This window comes from Corvus moneduloides, chromosome 6, assembly GCF_009650955.1.
Source record: "Corvus moneduloides isolate bCorMon1 chromosome 6, bCorMon1.pri, whole genome shotgun sequence".
Taxonomy (NCBI): Eukaryota; Metazoa; Chordata; class Aves; order Passeriformes; family Corvidae; genus Corvus; species Corvus moneduloides.
The window spans coordinates 2,646,260-2,667,449 of NC_045481.1; the positions used below are offsets into that span (position 1 = coordinate 2,646,260).

General features: G+C 51.0%; 1 protein-coding gene across 5 annotated transcripts in view; it reads right to left on the reverse strand.

Moving 5' to 3' along the window:
- Positions 1 to 3,048: 3,048 nt before the first annotated feature.
- FERMT2 (fermitin family member 2) overlaps positions 3,049 to 21,190 on the reverse strand; it is a 49,952-nt gene continuing 31,810 nt past the window's right edge. For 2 of the 5 annotated variants that reach the window (XM_032111519.1, XM_032111523.1), the window contains 13 exons: positions 18,928 to 18,960; positions 18,256 to 18,481; positions 18,034 to 18,136; positions 17,497 to 17,604; positions 15,726 to 15,860; positions 14,051 to 14,100; positions 11,744 to 11,868; positions 10,268 to 10,374; positions 9,716 to 9,937; positions 7,333 to 7,353; positions 6,730 to 6,854; positions 6,296 to 6,437; positions 3,049 to 4,386 (listed from right to left, as the gene is read on the reverse strand). In XM_032111519.1, coding sequence (XP_031967410.1) covers positions 4,213 to 4,386; positions 6,296 to 6,437; positions 6,730 to 6,854; positions 7,333 to 7,353; positions 9,716 to 9,937; positions 10,268 to 10,374; positions 11,744 to 11,868; positions 14,051 to 14,100; positions 15,726 to 15,860; positions 17,497 to 17,604; positions 18,034 to 18,136; positions 18,256 to 18,481; positions 18,928 to 18,960 — 1,571 coding nt within the window. In that variant the 3' untranslated portion in view covers positions 3,049 to 4,212. The remainder of the gene's footprint in view (positions 4,387 to 6,295; positions 6,438 to 6,729; positions 6,855 to 7,332; positions 7,354 to 9,715; positions 9,938 to 10,267; positions 10,375 to 11,743; positions 11,869 to 14,050; positions 14,101 to 15,725; positions 15,861 to 17,496; positions 17,605 to 18,033; positions 18,137 to 18,255; positions 18,482 to 18,927; positions 18,961 to 21,190) is intronic. The other 3 variants (XM_032111521.1, XM_032111520.1, XM_032111522.1) reach the window with 3 other exon arrangements.

A 21,190-nucleotide genomic window follows, 5' to 3' on the forward strand; every position in this document is an offset into this window, starting at 1 on the left:
GCTTTTTTCAGCTCCTGCCCACCACAGGAAAGCCCCTGGGGTGGCCATCCCATGGCAGGAGGGCTTTTGGAAACCCACATGTCCTGGGTGTAGGGAATAACCCAGCTCCTCTTGGAGTGCTCGGGGATCCGTTTGTGTTAGAGAATCACAGAGTCATGGAATGCTTTGGGTTGCAAAGGACCTTAAAGATCATCTCGTTCCACCCCCTGCCATGGGCAGGAGCGCCCTCCACTATCCCAGGTTGCTCCAGGCCCCATCCACTTAACCTTGAAAATCTCCTAGGGTGGGGAGTGGTTGCTCCCTCCCCCTCCCCACAAACCAGCAGCTTCCCCCAATGTCCCTTTTCCACCAATTCTTGTCCGCAGGATGTCCCCGTACCCAGCTCCCACCCCCTCCCTGCTGCAGGGGACAGCCCTGCTGGGGAGATATTTCTTTTCTGCTACGTTTTAAAATATCTGTGTGTCTTCAGACCTCTCCCCCATTGCAAACTTCGCCGATCCCTCTCCAAACCCGCTCCGGGACTCGCCCATCTGCACGGTATTAAATTACTTGGGGCTTAAAACGCCGTCGGAATCCCAGCCGACCCCCCCCAGGCCATGCCTGGTTCACACAGGCATCCAAATCCCCTGCTGCATTCGGAGAGGTGCATTTTCACCCTGGCAGCCGGTTTGCATCAGTACCTTGCCAAAAAGTGATTTATTTTTTCCTTTTCCCTTCCTCAAGGTCCTGGAGCGGGGTCAGCAAGGGAGGAAACATCATCCCCCGGCCCTGCTGCTGTTGGAGGGTTGGAGTTGTCCCATTTTCAGGCATCTCTGCCACTTATTTTGTTAAACAGGGGTTTGAGCAGCCTTGTCGGCTTTGAATCTCCCTCCCCATCGTGTGCTTATCACTGGAAGTTGGAAAGAATTCCTTTTTCCCAAGTGCAGCCACCGGTTTGTGGATGCCTGGCGGTCACAGCTCTTCCTCCCCGCTGCTGAATCACCCCCCGGGGGCTGGGGACACCCACGGGCTGCCTTCTCCTGGGGTTTGGTTTGGGTTTTAATTTGGATTACTCCTTTGATTACCCGAAAGAAACAACCACAGCCAGATTTCCTTGTGTCAGCAAAATAAATCTCCGTGTCTTCTTCCAGTGTCTTCCCACAGCTGGAGCTGTGGGAACTGGGCTTGGCTGTGCCCTGTCTTGCCAAGACCCTCCTCATCCTCTGCTCTTGGGTTTAATGCCCAAACACCTCAAACCCGCCTGGCCTGTGATTTCCACATAACTGGAAACCCTCTGTGCTCACCACATCCTGGTTTTCCTTTGGCTCAGGATCACAGAGCAAACAGCCACGATCCTCCTTTTCCTTGCTGCTGCCTGTCCTTGAGGTGGATCATCCATCCCGTCCCATGGGCTCCAGCTCTTGCCACCTCCCTCCTTAATCCCTTTCCCAGTGTGTTCCCCTCGTTTCCTCCTCACCCCCGTCCATCCTCAGCGTGTGGCCATTCCCATGTGCACCGTATTTTATCTGGTGTTTCTCCAGATTTTGGGAAAACCACATAATTTTTTACCCCCCTCCGCTCTGACATCTCATTACCACTTGCATCTTTTCATCCAAGGAGAACGGATATTTTCATCTAGGAAGGATCCTAGAAAACCCAGTTGCCTCCTTTGGATCACCTCGAACCCCCTGTGACCCCTTCCAGCACCGCTTCCCACCCGGCTTCTCCCAGCTCCCACCCTCGGGGGGGGCTGTGTGGGGAAGGGCTGTGGTTCCTCTGCCTTCCCATGGCCCTTCCCCGACCTCCTCTGCTTTTCTGCTCAGCGTTTCCTGCCTCCTCGCCTCCCCCAGCTGCACGTCCAGGCCGAGCCCTGCGGAGGTGGCTGGGGACGGATGGACCGAGGGCACTTAATCCATCTTCTCCCCCCATCTTTCCTCTCCCCCTCCCCATCCTGCCTAACCTCAGGCCGGGCAATAGGAGGTAAATATTTTTCAGGTAGCCATCCCCATCACACCCCAGCTTTGGAGCTGTTCCAGTGTTGCTGCCGTGCCTCGCCCGCTCCTGCATCCAGCCGAGATCCTGGCGCTGCCTGCCAGGAGCGTGCTCGCCGCCCTCCGTTCGCGTGGCTCGGAGCTGCCCGGACTTGCTGCATCCCAAAGAACGAGCCCGCGGGCGTGGGGCAGGACCGGGAGCATCCCTGGCACGTCCTGAGCGCTGCTCCGCCCCGGCTGCGCTCCCGCGGGAGTGGGAGGAATCGCCCGGCCCCACCGGGCCACCCCTGCTCCGGGATTTTATGGTGCAAGGGTGCAGCCCGTCCTGCGACACGTGGTGTGAGGCTCAGTGCAGAAATGGGGAGATGAATTTGTGCCAGGGGAGGCTTTGATTGGATATCAGGGGAAATTCCTTGATCAGGCACTGGAACAGCTGCCCAGGGAAGCAGTGGAGTCACTGAAGGGATGTAAAAGCTTTGTGGATGTGGCACTTGGGGACACCCCAGTGGTGGGTTTGGCCGAGATCCTGTGATTCCCTGAATCCCCGGGCTGCTTCCCCACTGCCCGGCCAGGGAGTGGGATCTACAGGGGACCTAAAGTGGACTCCAAGAGAGCTGGAGAGGGACTGGGGACAAGGGATGGAGGGACAGGACACAGGGAATGGCTTCCCAGGGCCAGAGGGCAGGGATGGATGGGAGATTGGGAATTGGGAATTCCTGGCTGGGAGGGTGGGGAGGCCCTGGCACAGGGTGCCCAGAGAAGCTGTGGCTGCCCCTGGATCCCTGGAAGTGTCCAAGGCCAGGTTGGACAGGGCTTGGAGCAGCCTGGGCTAGGGGAAGGTGTCCCTGCCCATGGCAGGGGGTGGAACAAGGGCTTTAAGGTCCCTTCCAACCCAAACCATTCCAGAATTTTATAACTTTGCCTTTTGGTGGCATTTGTTTCAGCAAACTCGGGATAAGGCAGCAGGAGGGAGCCCAAGGCTGGCATGGGATGGCTCCATCATCCTACAGGAGTTGTTTATGGCCTTTCCACAGCACAGTTAGACCCCAAAAACCAGGAGTGGCAGCTGAACATTAAATAAAAGATTTGACTTTTATTTAAAATAAAGTGTATTTGAACATAGTCTTGATACCACGGACTACAGGAACGCAACACTGGTTATTCCTCGGCATGAGGCGGGCACGGGATCCCTCCTCGTTAGCATTAATGTGGGAATGGCTTAATGAACCTGGTGGTCCTGGCCCCAGGTATCAGCTACTGAGGGTGTTGTGGCACAGCTTAAACTTAGATCAAAATTTACTGGACTGGAAATTGTACTTTTTGTGGGTTTTTTTATTCCTTGGTTTGTCCCCGTACCCCTTCCAGACATCCTACAGTTACTGCTGATCTATGCAATGTCCTAGCTGGCTTGTGAGACTAGTTACAAAAACTGTACAACTTTATAAAATTTGTGGTTTTTTACATTAGTTACACAAAAACCTTTACTTCATAAACCTTTTACTTCATATCGTAATGAAAAAATTTGCATATCAGAGGCAGAACAGTGACTATGCTGGTGAATACTAAAAGTGTCATAATACAATACGGTGTACAAATAAAATTAAAAAAAAAAGACAATATAAATGATTATCAAAAGGCAAGTTAAACAAATAAAACCAAGCTATAACAGACTAACAGAAGATCATCTTCGAGGCCACACAAAACTATCCTCAAAGTCATGTCAGGCACCTTCAGAGTCCTGGTGTAGTGTGAGAGGAGAGATGGCAGCTCTGCTCGGGAGCAGGACGACTTCAAACAGGTCAAATGTACAGAATAAAAACACAAAAAAAGGGAAATAAAACACTCATGCATTAAACATGATAAATAGACTTCATATAGGTTAGCCCTGGATGGCTTTACAAGATGGCTCTTCAAAAATTGGCTTTTTTAAGTCAGTTAAATCTTTATCCTGATCTGCCCATCGGAGTCTGGCTCATCGGCACTGTCACCCTGCCCAGACACGCTCTGGTTATAGCAAATTAACAGAAGTGCTCATTAGTGCACACGGATTAACTGGTCTGGTAATGCAAAACAAAACGAAAAAAAAAAAACCAAAAAAAAAAACCAACCAAAAATCCAATTATTAAAAAAAAAAAGATACATTTCAAGCTTACTTTATTAAGCAGCATGATCTCAAAGGACAGCTTTGGAAAGTTACACATGAATATGGCCGGGGGGTCCTGCGGGGCGCGGCCGGCGGGGCTCACACCCAGCCGCTGGTCAGTTTGTAGAACATCTCCTCGTCCAGGCTCTCGTTCTGGTCCTTGGCCCGCGTGGACAGGAAGATGTAGCCCCCGATGAACTCGTGCACCACCTTGCAATCCACCTCCGTGCAGATGAACGACACCCGCACCTCGTCCGCGAACTCCACCGTCACCTGCACGGGCAGACACAGCTCAGCCCCGGCCCACGGGAACGGCTTCTCTTCCCTTCTCCCTCCTTTTTCTGGGTGTTCACATGATTTCCTACTGCCTAAGCAAAATTCTGTGATGCCAATGGAGGAGCGAGGTCAGGGGAGGCCAAGGGCTGGAGCCCCTCTGCTCTGGAGCCAGGCTGGGAGAGCTGGGGGTGTTCACCTGGAGAGGAGAAGGCTCCAGGGAGAGCTCAGAGCCCCTTGCAGGGCCTAAAGGGGCTCCAGGAGAGCTGGAGAGGGACTGGGGACAAGGGATGGAGGGACAGGACACAGGGAATGGCTTCTCACTGCCAGAGGGCAGGGATGGATGGGAGATTGAGAGCTGGGAATTGTTCCCTGGAAGGGTGGGGAGGCCCTGGCACAGGGTGCCCAGAGAAGCTGGGGCTGCCCCTGGATCCCTGGAAGTGTCCCAGGCCAGGTTGGATGGGGCTTGGAGCAGCCTGGGACAGTGGGAGGTGTCCCTGCCCATGGCAGGGGGTGGAATGAGTTGATCTTTAAGGCTCCTCCCAACCCAAACCACTCTGGGATTCTGTGAATGGTGATTTGGCCTTGATGATCCTTTTGAGTTCCTTCCACCTTTAAATATCCTGTGACTTTTATTCAAATATTTAGATACGGAAGTACCTTTTATAGCCTTTTAAAATTATTTTCTATTTATTTATCCATTCATTTATTTATTTAAATTACCATTACCCCTTTTATCCCCCCTGACACAGAAACAATCACTCAGCCTGTTCCCACCTCTCCATGGTGAGGACGTGGCCATGTTTTCCCTGCTTCCAGAGAAACAGGGACTGGGCACAGACCTGTTGAAGTCTGGGCTTTCCTTCCACTCCTCCCTGGTTTTCTAAATTGAATTTTGTCCACAGAAATACTTTATGGGGGCTGGGGGAGCTCGTTTTGGAGTGACTGAACAGACCATCTATTTATTGGTGCCCATTCTCTTTTTGTCCCCCCGTCCCTGACAGCTCTGCAGGAGGGATGGGGATTCCCAACAGAGTATCCAAGCTGGATAATTGGGAGATCAGGGCTTGCAACTGACTCAAAACAATGACTCTGAGGCAGAGGGGGAAGCTAAATAATTTTTCCAGCAACTCTTAATGAGCTGCAGACTGCAGGAGAACAGCCCTCACGTATCCCTGGCAATTTTAATTGGGTGTTCTGCCAAAAAGGAGCCCAAAAATTTGTGCACCCAAATGTAACAGCAAGGGAAAACCCCATCTCAGAACCTGGGGAAGTACTGGTTTGTTTTTTTGCTATTTACATGAAAGTCTGAGTTGTACAGCAAATGAAAGGAATTTTAGTATGGATAAGGCCCTGTATATTTATGTTATGGGTTAGGATGGAGCTTGAGCATCGGTGCTGAGGTTTCATTTCATTTAACTCTGTGGAGTTCAGAGAATGGAGAAAGTAATTCCTGGCTACAGTGGAGAAAGATTCAGGGTTTTTTTGTATGGGTGACACAGAACTCCACCAGTGCCTAAAGGGGCTCCAGGAGAGCTGGAGAGGGACTGGGGACAAGGGATGGAGGGACAGGACACAGGGAATGGCTTCCCAGTGCCAGAGGGCAGGGCTGGATGGGAGATTGGGAACTGGGAATTCCTGGCTGTAAGGGTGGGGAGGCCCTGGCACAGGGTGCCCAGAGCAGCTGTGGCTGCCCCTGGATCCCTGGAAGTGTCCAAGGCCAGGTTGGACGGGGCTTGGAGCAGCCTGGGATAGTGGGAAGTGTCCCTGCCCGTGGCAGGGGGTGGCACTGGAAGAGCTTTAAGGTCCCTTCCAACCCAACCCATTTGGGATTCCAGGACTCCAGGAGTGATGCCTGTCTCACTGCCAGGAGCAGAGGGAGGGGATGGGGTGTCAGGCACCATCTCACCATTTTAATCTCCCAGTTCACGTTCCACTGTTTCATGTTGCTGAAGCGCCAGGTCTTGACGGCGTCGCCCGTGCTGGCGTCCATGCGGATCAGCCGGTTGTAGGCGATGCCAATCAGCTCATCCTTCTTCCCACCCTGGAACCTGGGAGACGGATTGATAAAAACAAGCCTGTGATACACAGAAATCCAGCAGCTGAGTTTACTTGTAAAACCATTTTTAAAAATCATGATTTTAATTTCAGCTCCGGCACAACTTCCCCAGCCAGGGATGCGCACAAGGATGTCCTTCCCCACGGCAGGGGTTGGAATGAGATGGTCTTTGAGGGCCCTTCCAGTCCAACACAACCCAACCCATTCCATGATGATTCCAGGATATTTAACCCACTCCCTGTATCCATTAAGGAAACACCCCACCCCAGCCCAGCCCCACCCACCTTGCATTGAAGTGCGTGATGCCGAACTCCGGCAGCGACTGCCAGGCTTGGATGAAGCGCATCTTGGCCTCGATGAGGCTCATCTGGGCCACGTTCTGGTGAGCCTCCAGGATGCGCGCCGTGATCTGCGGGCGGCGAGACACAGCGGGATTAGGGCACGGGGACCTCGGTGCCGCCTCCGCTGTCACGCGCACGGGAGCGGCTCGGGAGCCGCCGCAGATCCGAGCACGGAGAATCGAGAATTCCTCCCCATAGGTTTTACTTCAGCTCCGACTGCTCCGAGCCCACAGCTGATAAATGTGGAGCTTTCCATGTCCAGACACAGGAAAGCAAATCTAGATCGGAGCTGTCTGGAGGCAAAGAGCCACTCATGCTCTCGGGAACTTTAAGGATGCGAGTGAACAACAAGGCAAATTCCTGGTGTAGGGTTTCCAGTTTCGCCCCGTAAATCACTGGGGACCATTATAAAAACCAAGCAGGGCCCAAGTGTCACGGGGAAGGTGCAGGTTTGGTTAGTGCTTTCACCACTGCTCTCTAAACCAAAGGGGTTCTAGATTAAGTTCATTTTAAGTTTATCTTAATGTTATTGTTGCTGTCACTTACCAAGTCTCTTACATAGCCTGGCTGAAGATGGCAAGGCGAAATGAAAAAAAAAAAAAAAAAAAAAGAAAAGGAAGCAGAAAGAAAAAAAAGCAATCAGAAATATGGCAACAAAGCAAAGAAAAAGTGTAAATTAACTGCAAACCAAAGTTCAAGCAAAAAATCAAAACAAAAAACCAAACCAAAACAAACCACATGCACAATTCCTTAGGTGGAAAAGCAGCCAAAGGGAATGTGAGCAGGGACAAGCGAGCAGAGATTCGCCGCTCGTGCCGGCCCTGCCGGAGCACTGGAGTGATCCCAGCTGGGCCCTGGAGTTGTGGAGAGATGGTTTTGGTCCTGAGATGGTTTAGGTTGGATATCAGGACAAGGCTCTTCCCCCAGAGGGTGCTGGGCCCTGCCCAGGCTCCCCAGGGAATGGGCACGGCCCCGAGGCTGCCAGAGCTCCAGGAGCGTTTGGACAGTGCTGCCAGGGATGCCCAGGGTGGGGTTGTTGGGGTGCCTGTGCAGGGCCAGGAGCTGCCCTGGATGATCCCTGTGGGACCCTTCCCACCCAGGATATTCCATGATTCTGTGGTCCTGCTGGGGGGTGAAGGGGAGGATGAAGCTGCCAGTTCAGAGGAGAATTTGTACCCTCACTTTCCTCTCCACGTCTCTGCACAAACTCAAGGCCACTCTCTGGCTGAGGAAGCTCAAGAGGAAGCTCATGAGCTCACTGTGAGCTCAGCAGCTCCTTCTATTTGGGATATGTGGAGAAATGATTGGGATGCTGCTTGGGATAACAAGCAGGTGAAGGGAACATCAGCTGGGCTTCCCAGGGAGGTGTTTGCCCTTGCTGGCTCTGACAGCAAACCCTGGCAGGGCACCTGGGAGCTCTGAAAATCCTTATTCTGGGTTGGTTTCTATTTCTTTTAATTTAGGATTTGGTGCTTCTAAACCCAGCCTGCCAACCCTCCACTGCTGCATGTGGAGACAAACCCCCAACAGTGGGTTTGGGGCTGGTGAGGACCCAGCGCCTCCACAAATCCTCCAGCAAGGCCCACGGCCAATTCCCATTCTGGCACCTCCTGTGGGCTCCTCAACCTCCTCCTCCCCCTCCTCCTCCTCCTTCCCTGTGCTGGGGCCACGGAAGGACCCTTGTGGTCAAATTCCTGACATTCCTGCAGCCTCCATCCCTCATTCCTCCCAGCAAACATCCTCTGCTGCTCCAAGCTTTGCCTCTGGCCATCAAGGAAAATCCTAAATCCACTGCTTAGCTGATGTCTGTGAGGGAGCCAGTGTCCACACCACAGCCACGTCCTGACTGGGATCATCCCCATCATGCCCATCCCCACGATTCCATGGATTTTAGTTTTATAACCAGGATACCTGCACTGTAAGCAAGTTTTCTAAGCTAATATTTTCCCAGGTGCCTCTGTTTTACCGGAAACCTAGAAAACATTATATATATATAAATATATAAATCTATCTATCTATATATATATATGTTAAAATCGTATATTTATGCAGCCTCTCCTCCATCCAAGTGGATATAAAGGCTTATTCAGGAGAATAATAAGGGCTATATAAAATATAACTCCACTGCCAGGAAATCATCGTGCTGTGCCAATAAAAAGTTACATTTTTCCGGCTTCTCTGACTTGCAGCCTTCTTCTGGGCTTGGAGAAATCATATCCAGCCCCAGCCAGCAGCCTGAAGGATTTAAGTCACCAGAAGGCCACGGAGCAATGCTTTCCTTATTTTTGCTGCTGTTCTGACATATAATTCTCTTTGAGAGAATCCTGCATTTATCCCCAGTGAGGAACAGTTCAGCCCTGTCAGGCAGGGATCGGGTGGAGCGTGGATGGAGTTCAAGCACGAGTCACAGCAACTCAAAAACGAAGCAATGTTCCGAGGACTGGCATTTGGAAGCAGTGGAAAAGCAGAGAGAGAAATATGCAAACCATGTTACAGCCAAGTGTGGATAAAGCACTGCAAGCAACTGCAACTCCGCTGATCCCGGGGATTTCTCCATGGATTCTGTGCAGGGGAAGGGGTTTTAACCCCAGCACCGGGGAGAGATGGGGCAGCTGGGGCCAAACCATTATCAGCAGGGGCCGAACCATTCCCAGAATGCGTTTAAAATAAACATCAACCAATTTCAAATGCGTTTACAATCGAAGGTTCCCCGCCGTGTCCATGCACATCACACGGCACAATCCCGGTGCTGGGTGCCATCCCCAGGTGCTGGATCCAAACCACACCCTTCAGTCCCATCTCATTTTAGTAACCACGTGCATCCCAGTGAGTGAAGACATCCAGAACATCCAAACCACGCTGTGTTAAACACCAGCCACCGCCGGGACGCGTGTCCAGTCCAACCAAGGCCAACAAGGGCAGCACCTACCTGCTTGTTCTTGTACTTCTTCAGGTAGCGAGGAGACACCAGGCACTCGGGGTTGATGTCGGTGTTGATCTGCTCCGGGATCAGCTGCGGGTCGGGGTTCAAATGCTGCATTTTCAGGAAGGACAGGATGTTCTGCACTTCCATGCCGTAGGAGCTGTCGGCCATGGTCTTGCCCTTGGAGGCCAGGCGGCAGGCGGCCATCCAGCTGGCGTACTGCGTCTCCTGCCCCCCAAAACAGGGACACGTGTCTGTCACAGCCGTGGGGGGACCACCAGACCCCTCCAAAAACACCCCAGGGAGCTTCATTCCCCTCCCAGCCCCAGGAGACTCCAACGTGCACAAAGATGGGCAGAAAGCCAACCAACGCGTGGCCAAAACCACACAACAAAGCCAAGGCTGACCTTCTGCTCCAAACTCACAGGAGACTTGGAGCACGTTTGGAATGCTGAGATCAGACAGGTGAGTGCATTTTCTATTTGCTTTTTAAAGAACAGCACCTGAGCAGGAGCTGATGGTGGGCAAAGAGGTGGCCAGCCCAAGAGATGAACTTACGTTGTCGCAGCGCAGCCAAATCTCGTTCATCCCCTCTGCCACTGGGATCAGGAGTTTGATGTTGAACTTCTGACCAGAGATGTTCACATCAGGGGTAACTTCACATCCTGCAAGAAGGGAGCCAGTATTTTACAGGGATGTGAGGAACTATGATTTAAAAAGTGGCAAAGAAAGCAAAAATAGGAAAAGAAAGAGCAAAATTCCCTGACTCAAGGGTCTCCGGTGGCATCTCAGTGCTGCCAAAGGTTTGTCCCACACCTCCGATGGGATAAGCACTCCACACAGCACAGAAAAAACCTGTCAGATGTCCCTTTTTCCAAGTGTCAGGAAAATGGGGGAGAAAAGCAAGACCTGATCTGAAAGCAATGAAGCCAAAGCGAATGAGCACCCACAGAACTCCTGGATCCTGCCTGGAATCAGGAATGCATCCAGTGGCTGGCAAACACCCCAGAATTTTCATGAAAGGATAGGAAAAGGTGACTGGATGGGTGTTGACTCTCACCCTGAAACCCCTCTATGTTATTTGTGAATGATGGGATGCCATGGAAGTGTTCCAGGCCAGGCTGGGGGGGGCTTGGAGCATCCCGGTTTAGTGGAAGGTGTCCCTGCCCATGGGAACAAGGTGGAACTGGACGAGCTTTAAGGTCCCTTCCAACCCAAACCATTCTGGGATTCCATGATTTTGGCTGCAACAGGCAGCAGCAAGGTGTGAGCATCCCGCTCTGGGTGCCTGGAGAGAATTCCAAGTGGTTGTGTGAGCACGGGGGGCGATGAACCGACCCTGCCACGGCATCAACGCCGCCTCCCAGATTTCTGCAAGGCACTGTCACAGCAGATTTGTCACAGCTCCCAGAAAGGTCCTGCAGGCCAGGCCTCGCTCCCACAGCAGCCTGAGGTCGCCTGGCATCCACCCTGCTCCTGCCTCCACGGGGAGAACAAACGAGCTCGCTGCAGCTCCGTGGCTGCAGGAGCAGGAATGTTTCACTTGACATAAGCGCAGGCAGCAGCCACAGGAATTTCAGCTCTTGAGTGAGGCTGCTCCAAACCAGCACCGGGGAGAGGAGGAGAAATAAAGGCAGGAGAGGAAGAGGATGGTCTGTTCTTTCCAGTTTCTGCTGTGGGAGTCAGTGCAATCCTTTGGGTAAGTGACAAAAAGGAGAAGGGCAGGTGGAAGGTTGGAGCAAGGTTTGGAAGGTCCCCTCCAACCCAAACCATTCTGTGGTTGTCCAAGCTCTCTCTCCATGCTATTGGGGAGGTGGCAGTGCTTCCCCAAGGGATCACACATATTTCACTGTCTGCAAGTCCAACTCTGTGCCACGATATCAAACCCAGCCACCTCATTCCTTTAAACACCTTTACCCAACCCCGGGATGGAATTCCGAGGTGATAAAGCAGTGGGAAAACAAGATGCAGGAGGAGCAGCCTGTTCCTGGAATAAAAAGCAGTTTCTCTTCCCCCACCTTGTGCTTCCCTTACCTCTCAGGTTCATCTGGTGAGCAGGAGTCCCGTTGGATTCCTCTTTGCTTTTATAGCAGGAGATGGAGGTATCTTTGAAGGTGCACCAGTAGGGCTTGTAGCCTTTCAACGTCAGCTTCTTGGGCCTGCAGGACATGTGGAGGGACATCTCACTTGGTCTGAGCTCCTAAAACAAGCTGCTCCCCAGGAAACCTCAGTATTTGCTCAGCATTTCAGCCCTGGAAAGCTGCTGTCAGCAGCCTGGGTTATTCCCACCCTGGCCTGGGGGCTCAGCCATCCCTTCACTGCTGGCTCAAGGAGCTGAGCTCCAATTGCAAGTTTGGACTCTTCAATCCCGTGGAGATCATTTGGGGCAAGGTGGGGGGAGTTAGAGGATTGTGCTACAAAAACAGATGTGCCCATGAACCGCTGCAAAATCTGCCTCTCCAGCCACCAGGTGAAACTGGAACCACTCTGCTCAGGCTCGGAGGGGAAGCAGCACTTCCAAGGACGTGTCAGTCACGCACACGCCTGAGTGCACCCCTTGTTTTCTTTTTAAACACTCCACAGCACAAAAGGTTTCTGTGGAAAACATGGGTTTTGCTCGATTCTGCAGGAGAACTGATGGCCTTGCAAAGTGAAGCACCTGGGACCCTGAGCTCATCCCAACACAAGCCCATGGCCTTCGCAGAACTCCAAGTATTGGAATATTTTAACCTTCCCTAATTTCTAAACCTTATTCTAAGGCTGGATCTGCAGCTTCTCATGCATCTCTTGTATTTTCATGTCAGAAACAGCTGCTCAGAGTAGTTTAGACTGGATATTGGGAAGAAATCCTTCGCTGTGAGGGTGGGGAGGCCCTGGCACAGGTTTCCCAGAGAAGCTGTGGCTGCCCCTGGATCCCTGGCAGTGTCCAAGGCCAGGTTGGACGGGGCTTGGAGCAACCTGGGATAGTGGAAGGTGTCCCCGTCTGTGGCAGGGGGTGGAACTGGATGATCTTTGAAGTCCATCCCAACCCAAAACATTCTGGAATTCTATGATTTCAGCTGGCAAGAGCAGTAGCCTGGCTGGCAGGGGAGAGAGAAACATTCCAAGTCTCTACAGCCACACCAGGCACATACAGGGACACATTTATAGGAGTTAAATATATGGAATACAAGGCACATGCATTGTTCCCCAATTCTCCTCCCCAGCTGAAGTGTGACAAGAGGCACGTCCAAAGCTGGGACCACTCCAAACATTGCACCATTTACATTGGATTTCTGGCACTAAAATACCACCTGACCCCTGGTTTTAGGAGCAAATGGAATTCTGTGTTCAATCTGACAGCCTCAAATCCCAGCCCCAGGGTTTAGGGCCTGACTCGAGTGAGGAACCAGCAGCTTCTGGCTGCTCCAGCCCCTGGTGCTCCAATTCACAGGCAATTAGCTCCCAGAGTCGTGCCTAATTTGATTGGCAAATCAGCAGATCAAGGGGAAGACCAAGTTTTTTGTTTGTTTGTCTGCTCAAGGGAGGGAAGAAACACCCACTGAGGGGCTGGGCACAGCCCTGAAACTTCGCCCCAATTAAGGCAGACCACAAGCCCAGACAGAGGCAGAGACCTCGGTAATTTGCCTTTGGAGAGGGAGAAGGAGTTTTCCGAGCAGAGAGTGCCAGGTTCTGGCTCCAGAACCAAACAATTCATAAAATAAAGGCTTGTTCCAGAGCTACTTCACTGTCTATAGCTTTTTCCCCCCCCCCTCTATCCTACAGCTCTGCTGTGAAATCCCATCAGTGTTTCCAGCTTCCAGAACTTTCACTGCAGCAGGCAATAAATTGCAAAAGACGGTCATGGCTGCCAAAAATGTTCCTCCACGTCCAGACGCTGCCGTTCCCGGTTTCCACGAACCACCAACCGAGTCAAAGCAAGCTAAAAAAAACCCCTAAATCCTGAGCAAGCTGGGAGAGGGGCAGAGTCAACTTAACCTGCTCATTTTGGCGTGGAGAGACCAGGATCCCGGCTGGACAGAATTCCTCCAGCCTCCTGCAGACCAGGAGAGGTCTTTGAGGGAGGTTTTTAGGTTTTGCTCCTCATTTTAGGATGGTTTGTTCTCTCCTGGGCATTAAATGTGTTAAAGAAACATCCCAACACACACTGCTGGCTCTGGGATGCACCACAGCAGGAAAACACCTTGAATTTTGTATTTGAGAACCAATCAACTTCGGTATGGAATATTTTGAGTATCTTAAGGCCAGGAGATAAAAACCAAAAGGATATTAAGAGGCAGGACCATGAATTATTCACAGCCATTACCAGTTCCACAAGCAGCTCTTCCCATCAGCACTTACTTGAAGACTTTAATGTAGTCAGCGAGCTCTGGGATGGAAGTGATGTCACCCTGGAAATCAAAGATGATCCCACTCACCTGCCTGCCCCAGCGCAGCTGGCGCAGTGGGATCAGGAGGGAAGGGATGTGGTGCAGGGCAGGGAGCCGGGAGCCCCATCAGGGCTTAGGGGTTGTGAAACTGCTGCTGAGAAAGCCTCAGCCACTTCCTGGGAGAAGCAAGGGGTGAAAAATCCAGGGCCCAGCTCTGCTGTTTGGAAAGCAGAGGACGAGGCTTTGTTTTCCTTTGAGGAATTCCTGCTGCGGCCGGGGCCAATTCCCAGCCGCGGGGTCAGCGGCGGTCACGGCAGCAGCGCTCGCACAGGCCATTTTCTCCTCCCTTCAGTTATTCCTGGTGCTCCAAACTAAAGGCAAAGAGGCACCTCCACAGAGAACTGACTGGGGAAGGGATTTTGAAGTCTAGAAAGAATTTCCCCCCCCCCCCCCAAAATTTTTTTTAAATATTGAGTTTAAATTCACTTTTTTTGCACAAGGGTGGCACTCGCAATTCCCAGGAGCTGGAAGTAAAAGGGTTTTCTAGGGACAGGAAAAGGGAGGATTGCTCCAGGAGCTTCCAGTAGCAGGACAGTTTACTTTCAGTCTGCAACGAGAAACTGTTTACAGATAGCACAGGGAAAAAAATGCAGAATCTAAACAAACAATCCAGTAATTGCCCATTATCCGTATTCAATTACTCGAATGCATCTGGAAGTGGCTCCTGCTACAAAGCCCTACGGAAAGGGATGGGTTTTTTCGGATGAATCATTGTCCTCTTCGATCCTGCCTGGCAGGGACTGCTCCTCAGTGATGTGTTTCAAATCTGGTTTTGCGGAAGAGATTAGAAAATATGTCTTGGTGATAAAAAGTTGTTGTTGTTTCTGGTTTATATGGCAAAGCTCTGCTGCTGTTAATGCCAATAAAGCGTCTAAGGATGGATGTAGCTTCAAAAAGCCCTGTCATAAACACTTAAAAAATTATGTGAAGTGGAAAAGTGGAAAATTTCAGAGATTTTAGGGGTGGAAAGAGACAGTTTAAATGTGCAAAATGCCTGGAAAAGCTGTGCTGGGCCAAGGCTGACAGGACTGAGTCCTTTTAATGCGCTTTAATTTTCAGGCTTTATATTCTGAAAGGTGGAAAAGCAGTGTTAAAACAGCATATCGAGAAAAAAAATCCCCAAGTGCTCTGAAATACAGACCTAGGCTAAAATCCAGTCTAATAAAAATAGGATTTCATAAGCCTAAATTAGTTCTGAAAATCCAGCAGCTGCTTTAGGTGCTGTAAAACGTGAATTAGAAACAGTGGAAGAGGAACCTCAGTGTGGAAAACTCAGTTATTTGGGAAAGTCAGTAGTGAGGATAAAAATCAATATCATTTCCATTTAGTTTTCCATTCTTTCATCAGGAGGGTGGCTTGGGGCACGGGGGGATCAGTAAGATCCTGGCTCCTCCAAGACTTTTCCAGATGCTGCCCAGGATTCCCTCTTTGTAGAGCTATCCCTTGGTATCTAAAATCCCTGTATTTTAAAGAAAATATTATTGGGGTGTGGGCAACGTTCTCATCAGAATTAGGAAAAAAAAAAAAAGGGAGAGGAAGGAAATAAAGGAGGTTGGATGTCTGGAAAAACTCCCTGCAGCCCTTACCAGGATCGTCGACGTCTTGCCACCTTCCAGGGTGATTTCCAGGTCCGAGAGCGCGGCGTCCACCTCGTCCACGTCCTTGTCACTGTGGTTCAGGTGGTTTTCCGAGGACATGATGGACAGCTTGTTGATGTGGTACTGGAAGGCAAGGACAGGGTCACACTGGGATGCTCCTGTGACCCCAGGATCCCGCAGGATCATCGTGACACAGCCGCCATGCTTGGGAAGTGGAGTGGGAAACTGGAGTGGAAAACCAGGAGCAGAGGCCAGCAAACACTGGAGCGAGTGTTTGCTGAGTCAGGAATGGCCATCTTGGATGTTTCCAGTGCAAGGAGTCTCCAGGCAATGATCCCTAAAGGACATCTCTGGACTGCACAGGGCAGAGCTGCTCTTTCCACTGGGCTGAGGGTGGAAGGCACCTCTGGAGGTCACCTGGTCCCACCCCCTGTCCCAGCAGGGCCACCTGGAGCTGTTGTACAGGGCCACGTCCACCTGGCTTTGGAGTAACTCCGGGGATGGAGACTCCACAGCCCCTCTGGGCAAACTGCACCAGAGCTCTGTCACCCTCCCCGTACGAAAACGTTTCCTGATGTGCAGAGGGAACCTCCCATCTTCCAGGCTGTGTCCGTGGCCTCTGCTCCTGCCACTGGGCACCTCTGTCCACCCCCTTTCCTGCCTCCTACCAGGTGTTTATGGACATTTTTAAGATCCCCCCATCCCTGGAAGTGTCCAAGGTCAGGTTGGACGGGGCTTGGAGCAGCCTGGGATAGTGGAAGTGTCCTGGCTCATGGCAGGAGGTGGAACAAGACGATCTTTAAAGCTCTTTCCAAGCCAAACCATTGCAGGATTCTATGTCTTTGCATCTGTTTTCACCCCAGAAAACCAAAACATCCATAGAACCTCACAGGAAGGACCGTGCCCAACCCACTCCAGAGCAGTTGGATATAAACTGAGTCATTATATTTCTGCTTTCTGCTCTTTTGTTCCTGGGAGGGGCTCTTGGAGAAGGCAGCCCTGCTCCTGAGGGGGACATTTCTGCATCCTACAGCTCCAAGGTGTGCCAGACCACACGGAACAAATGCCTGCCATCCCTCTCATGGAAGTCAATAGCAGGTGGAGCATTTATGCCAAATCACAGTGAGTATTTCATAAAGCAGATAAATAAATAGTTCTGGGAAAGCCACAGATTATCCCCAGCTGGTATGAGGACAGAGAGCCAGAAAGGCACAGTTCAGTCACCCTGTGTTCATATGGGATGGGTTAAGAAGGGCAAAACTAGAAGTTAAGATAGATATAAACATGTTTGGTAAAAGCAGGTCAAGTTCTTTTTTGTGAGGGATAATCAGTGGCAAATATTTAAATTATCTCATGAACTCAAGTGAGGAGCTGGAGATGGGAAATGATCCAACTTCTACCAGTGTGAGGAGGCCAAGCTCCCACCACAGATAAAGTGAGGCCTAAAACACGATTTTAAACTGAAGGGGAGGTTTTGATGGGATATTGGGAAGGAATTCTTGGCTGTGAGGGTGGGCAGGCCCTGGCACAGGGTGCCCAGAGAAGCTGTGGCTGTCCCTGGATCCCTGGAAGTGTCCAAGACCAATTTGGAGCAACCTGGGATAGTGGAATGGGGTTGGAACTGGATGGGCTTTGAAGTCCCTTCCAACCCGAACCATTCTGGGATTCCATAACTTCGTTTATCAGATTAATCAGCAAAGAAGTCTGCAAACAGAATCAAGTCTAACCCAACCCAGGAGCCTGTGGGACTGTCCCTCACCTGCAGTGCTGCAAACATCATCATCTCCTCCTCTGTGCACTCGATCTCCTCCAGCAGGATTGCCCACTTGGACTGCTCGTACAGCTGGTTGATCCTGATCGCGTCGTACTGCGGCACAGAAACACGGAATGCTTGGAAAACCAGGAGCCCAGCACAAGCAAAACCACCCCATCTACTGGAAGCTATCCCTGCCCACAGCAGGGGGTTGGAATGAGATGGTCTTTAAGGCCCATTCCAACCCAAGCTAATCTGGGATTCTGTGATCTCTCATCTCAAAACGACATTTCGATCTGAGACTGAAAATCCTCTGCCACTGACACAAAGTGGCTTTAAGAACTCTTAAAACACCTCTAGCAACACCTAAAATCCCTGGTATATAGGAGCACAAATCCTGGGTTTGATGCCTTCACAACCAATTTTCAAACTTCCAGGTTTTTTTGGGAGATTTACCAATACAACAGAACGTTAGAGATCCAGGCATCCTTTGCTCCTAAGGATGGAAATTCCAAAATGCAAGTGGAACAAGGAGCTCTGTACCTTTGGATTCAGGTCAAAAAAGCTGTAGTACTTGAACCGGAGTAGCAAAGCCTCGTTTTCTTTCACCTCCTGCTCCATCAGGGATCGGGACGAGTCCAGCCACCTGTGAATTGCCAACACGGGATAACACACACGGAACGCTCCGGCAGAGTCGCCACGACGCTCTTGAGAACACAACTAAAAATCAGCAAAAAACCCCAACTCCTCGGCTCCTGAACTCACCCTTGGTTGATTTTGGCCTTATCGAGCAGCGTCTGGGGCTTGTACATTTTGGCTAAGGACTCCGGGGAGGTGACGGGCTGGCTCACGGCCAGGATTCCTGGGTTGCCCTCGGACAGGGCGCTGTCGCCGAACCAGGCGGACGTGGGGGACAGGGGGCTGCCGTCGTGGGCGTCGTAGGTCGGCGTCATCGTTTTGCTATAGAGTCCTGGGCTTGAATAGATATTTCCTACCAGCGAGGGGAATAAAAGCCGGGAATTAGCCCAGGGCCAAGCCCTGCCCGCTCCCGGCCACGCCGGCTCCGCGCAAATCCGGAGCTGGCGGATGGAAAACCTTCCCTTTCTATCTTTCCACTATGGGAAAACACTGCGCTGCTTGTTCTCCCATGAAAACCTGTCCCTCTCCTCTCTCTCGGCTCTTCTCCAAGAGCAAAACTGATGGAAAACTCATTCCAGCCCAAATGATGGGAGAAGACACAGATCTCCCACGGCGGGAAGCTCCTGCCCCCTGAGTTTCTGTGGCACTTGGGACATGAGTGGCCCCCGACTTACCGGTATTACCTGTTGCTTAAAGATTTTGGAAGTCAAAAGTTTTAGAGGAGCAGGAAAATAAACTAAGGGTGCAGCCAAAGAGACCAGAGGCAGAGGGCAAAAGTCCTATTGAGGTGGAGCTCACCTTTGACGGGGCCGATGTAAAGAATATCGGTGCCTATAGAGAGGGAAAGAAAGGAGGGAAGTGAGAAGGCGAGAGAAAGTCACCCGGAGAGTAGGAGAAGGACAGAAGCCAAAAATGAGCATTTTTGGAAGAGGGCAGAGCAGCACAGGTGAGGTTGAACCACCCAAATGGAGCATCTGCAGCAGCGTTGGTGGCAGCAAAGCAACTGAAGTGACTTCCCGTTATTTTGTTCACGTTCCAAGAACAGCTGGGCATGGAAATGTGGCATTCCCGGATGGAAAAGCTTGCTGAGGTGGCCACACAAATTCGGAATTAATGTGCTGAGCGAGTGGTGCAATGTGGTGCCAAACTGATCCCAAAGCACACGTTACTCCCAGGCCTTTCGAAGCTTCACAGCTCGTACCGACTCAAAGCAGACAAAAAAACCCCCAAACACTTTAAAATTATTAATTTGAAGAGAAAAAACCAAATCCAGCTTGGTATCTCACAGCTCAAAATAGCTGAGAGCTTAACACAGAGGTTGTGGCTGCCCCATCCCTGGAGTTGTTCCAGGAGAGCTTGGATGAGGCTTGGACATCCCGGTCTCTGGAAGGTGTCCCTGCCCATGGCAGGGGGTGGAACCAGAAGTGCTTTAAGTCCCTTTTAAATCCCTTCCATTCCAAACCATCCAATGAAACAGCCCCTCTTCATCTCATGGGAACTTTGAATTTTAATATAAAATCCAGATTTTCAGAGTAAGGGAGGATCAACCACTGTATCCTGATGCCAGGAATTCCACTGTGTACACACATCGGGCAAGGAGCTCCCTCAGCATCACCTGCTGGGCATAAATCTGCCCACCAGCACCAGAAGGTGCAACACCACACTGGATTTTTGGGAAAGGGCTGTGTCCTTCCTAAATCACGAGCCTGCAATTCGAGGCACCCAAACAAGGCCTTTTGTGCCACCTCCCGCTGCTGCCCCGAGCCACCACCTTGGGCCACGCTCCAGCTCCTTGGTCCAAACCATCCCTCCAGCCTCATGGCCAAGGAATGACAGAAAACTGAGCTAGACTGGAAAAGTCCAAGACCAAACCAATGGAAAAACCTTTCTGAACCCTAATTTTTCACGATGGCCATCTCAAGGAGCAGGAAGAACAGCGTGAATCAACAGCATCATGTCAGTGACAACCAACATCATGGCTAGGAAACGCCAAATAATTACAAACCTGATTCTAAACTGCCTGGCAGGATGGAAAATGAAAGTGAAAACCATCAAAAAAGGATGCTTTTAATGCTCCTGCTTGTTTTGCTGGCATCCCAGTCTGGATGAATCATCTGGGGACCTGTAAACACTGTGGGTGCCAAGACAGATCCAGCAAACCAGGCACGAGCAAAAAAGCAGCAGGAATGGTCAAGGGATGGAAAAATCCACCTTCATTTGCAAGGAAAAGGCCAGGGATGATTTCCAGGTTCTTAGACGAGGTACTTTGGGAGCTGGGACTCCACAATCCTTAGGGTCCCTTCCAACTTGAGCTATGCTGTGATTCTGTGATTCTAAAAGCAGCAGAAAAGGTGCTCTCCCCATGGATTGTTACAGCCCTGGAGCAGAGAACTCCAACAAAAACCAGCCATAAACCCCATCGCTTCCATAAATCACTTCCCAGAAGAGCTCCTCCCTCCTCCCCATCTACTCTTGCTGCTGCCCTCAGCCTTCACACAGCTCGAGCACACAGGGCTGACCATCAGCTGGACCAACAAAAGAAAATCCCACTTTTTGCCCCAAATGGGCAGGTTCTTCCACGAATATCCCCCCACACTCCTTGACTGAGTGTTTGCTCCATCAGAGCAAAGCTTGCCCTGCACTGTTCTCATCACTTTCTCCAAACACCCGAAACATCTCAAAAGAAGCTTCCCTCAAAAAATGTGCCCCAGGCAGGCAGTGTCATGGAAAGTTCCAGCAGAAAGAGCTACAAATTTGGCTAATTTATATAAACAAGTGACTACAGGTCTTCTAATGGAAAGTGTTGGGCAACACATCCTGTGGGTGTATTGACAACTCTGCCCACCGGGATTTAAATGGTTTCACTGCCAGGTTTGGGGTACTCAGTGACAAAACACTCCCAAGACATTTAAATCAGCACCTCCTGAATTATTAATTAGCTTTCCAGAAGCTTTCAGCAACACAAACTGATGTTGGAACAACGCTAGAAATTATTTATTCAGATGAAACCCACGACTTTTATCGAATGGCACCTGAACAGGCAGGAATTCAACCTGCTGCG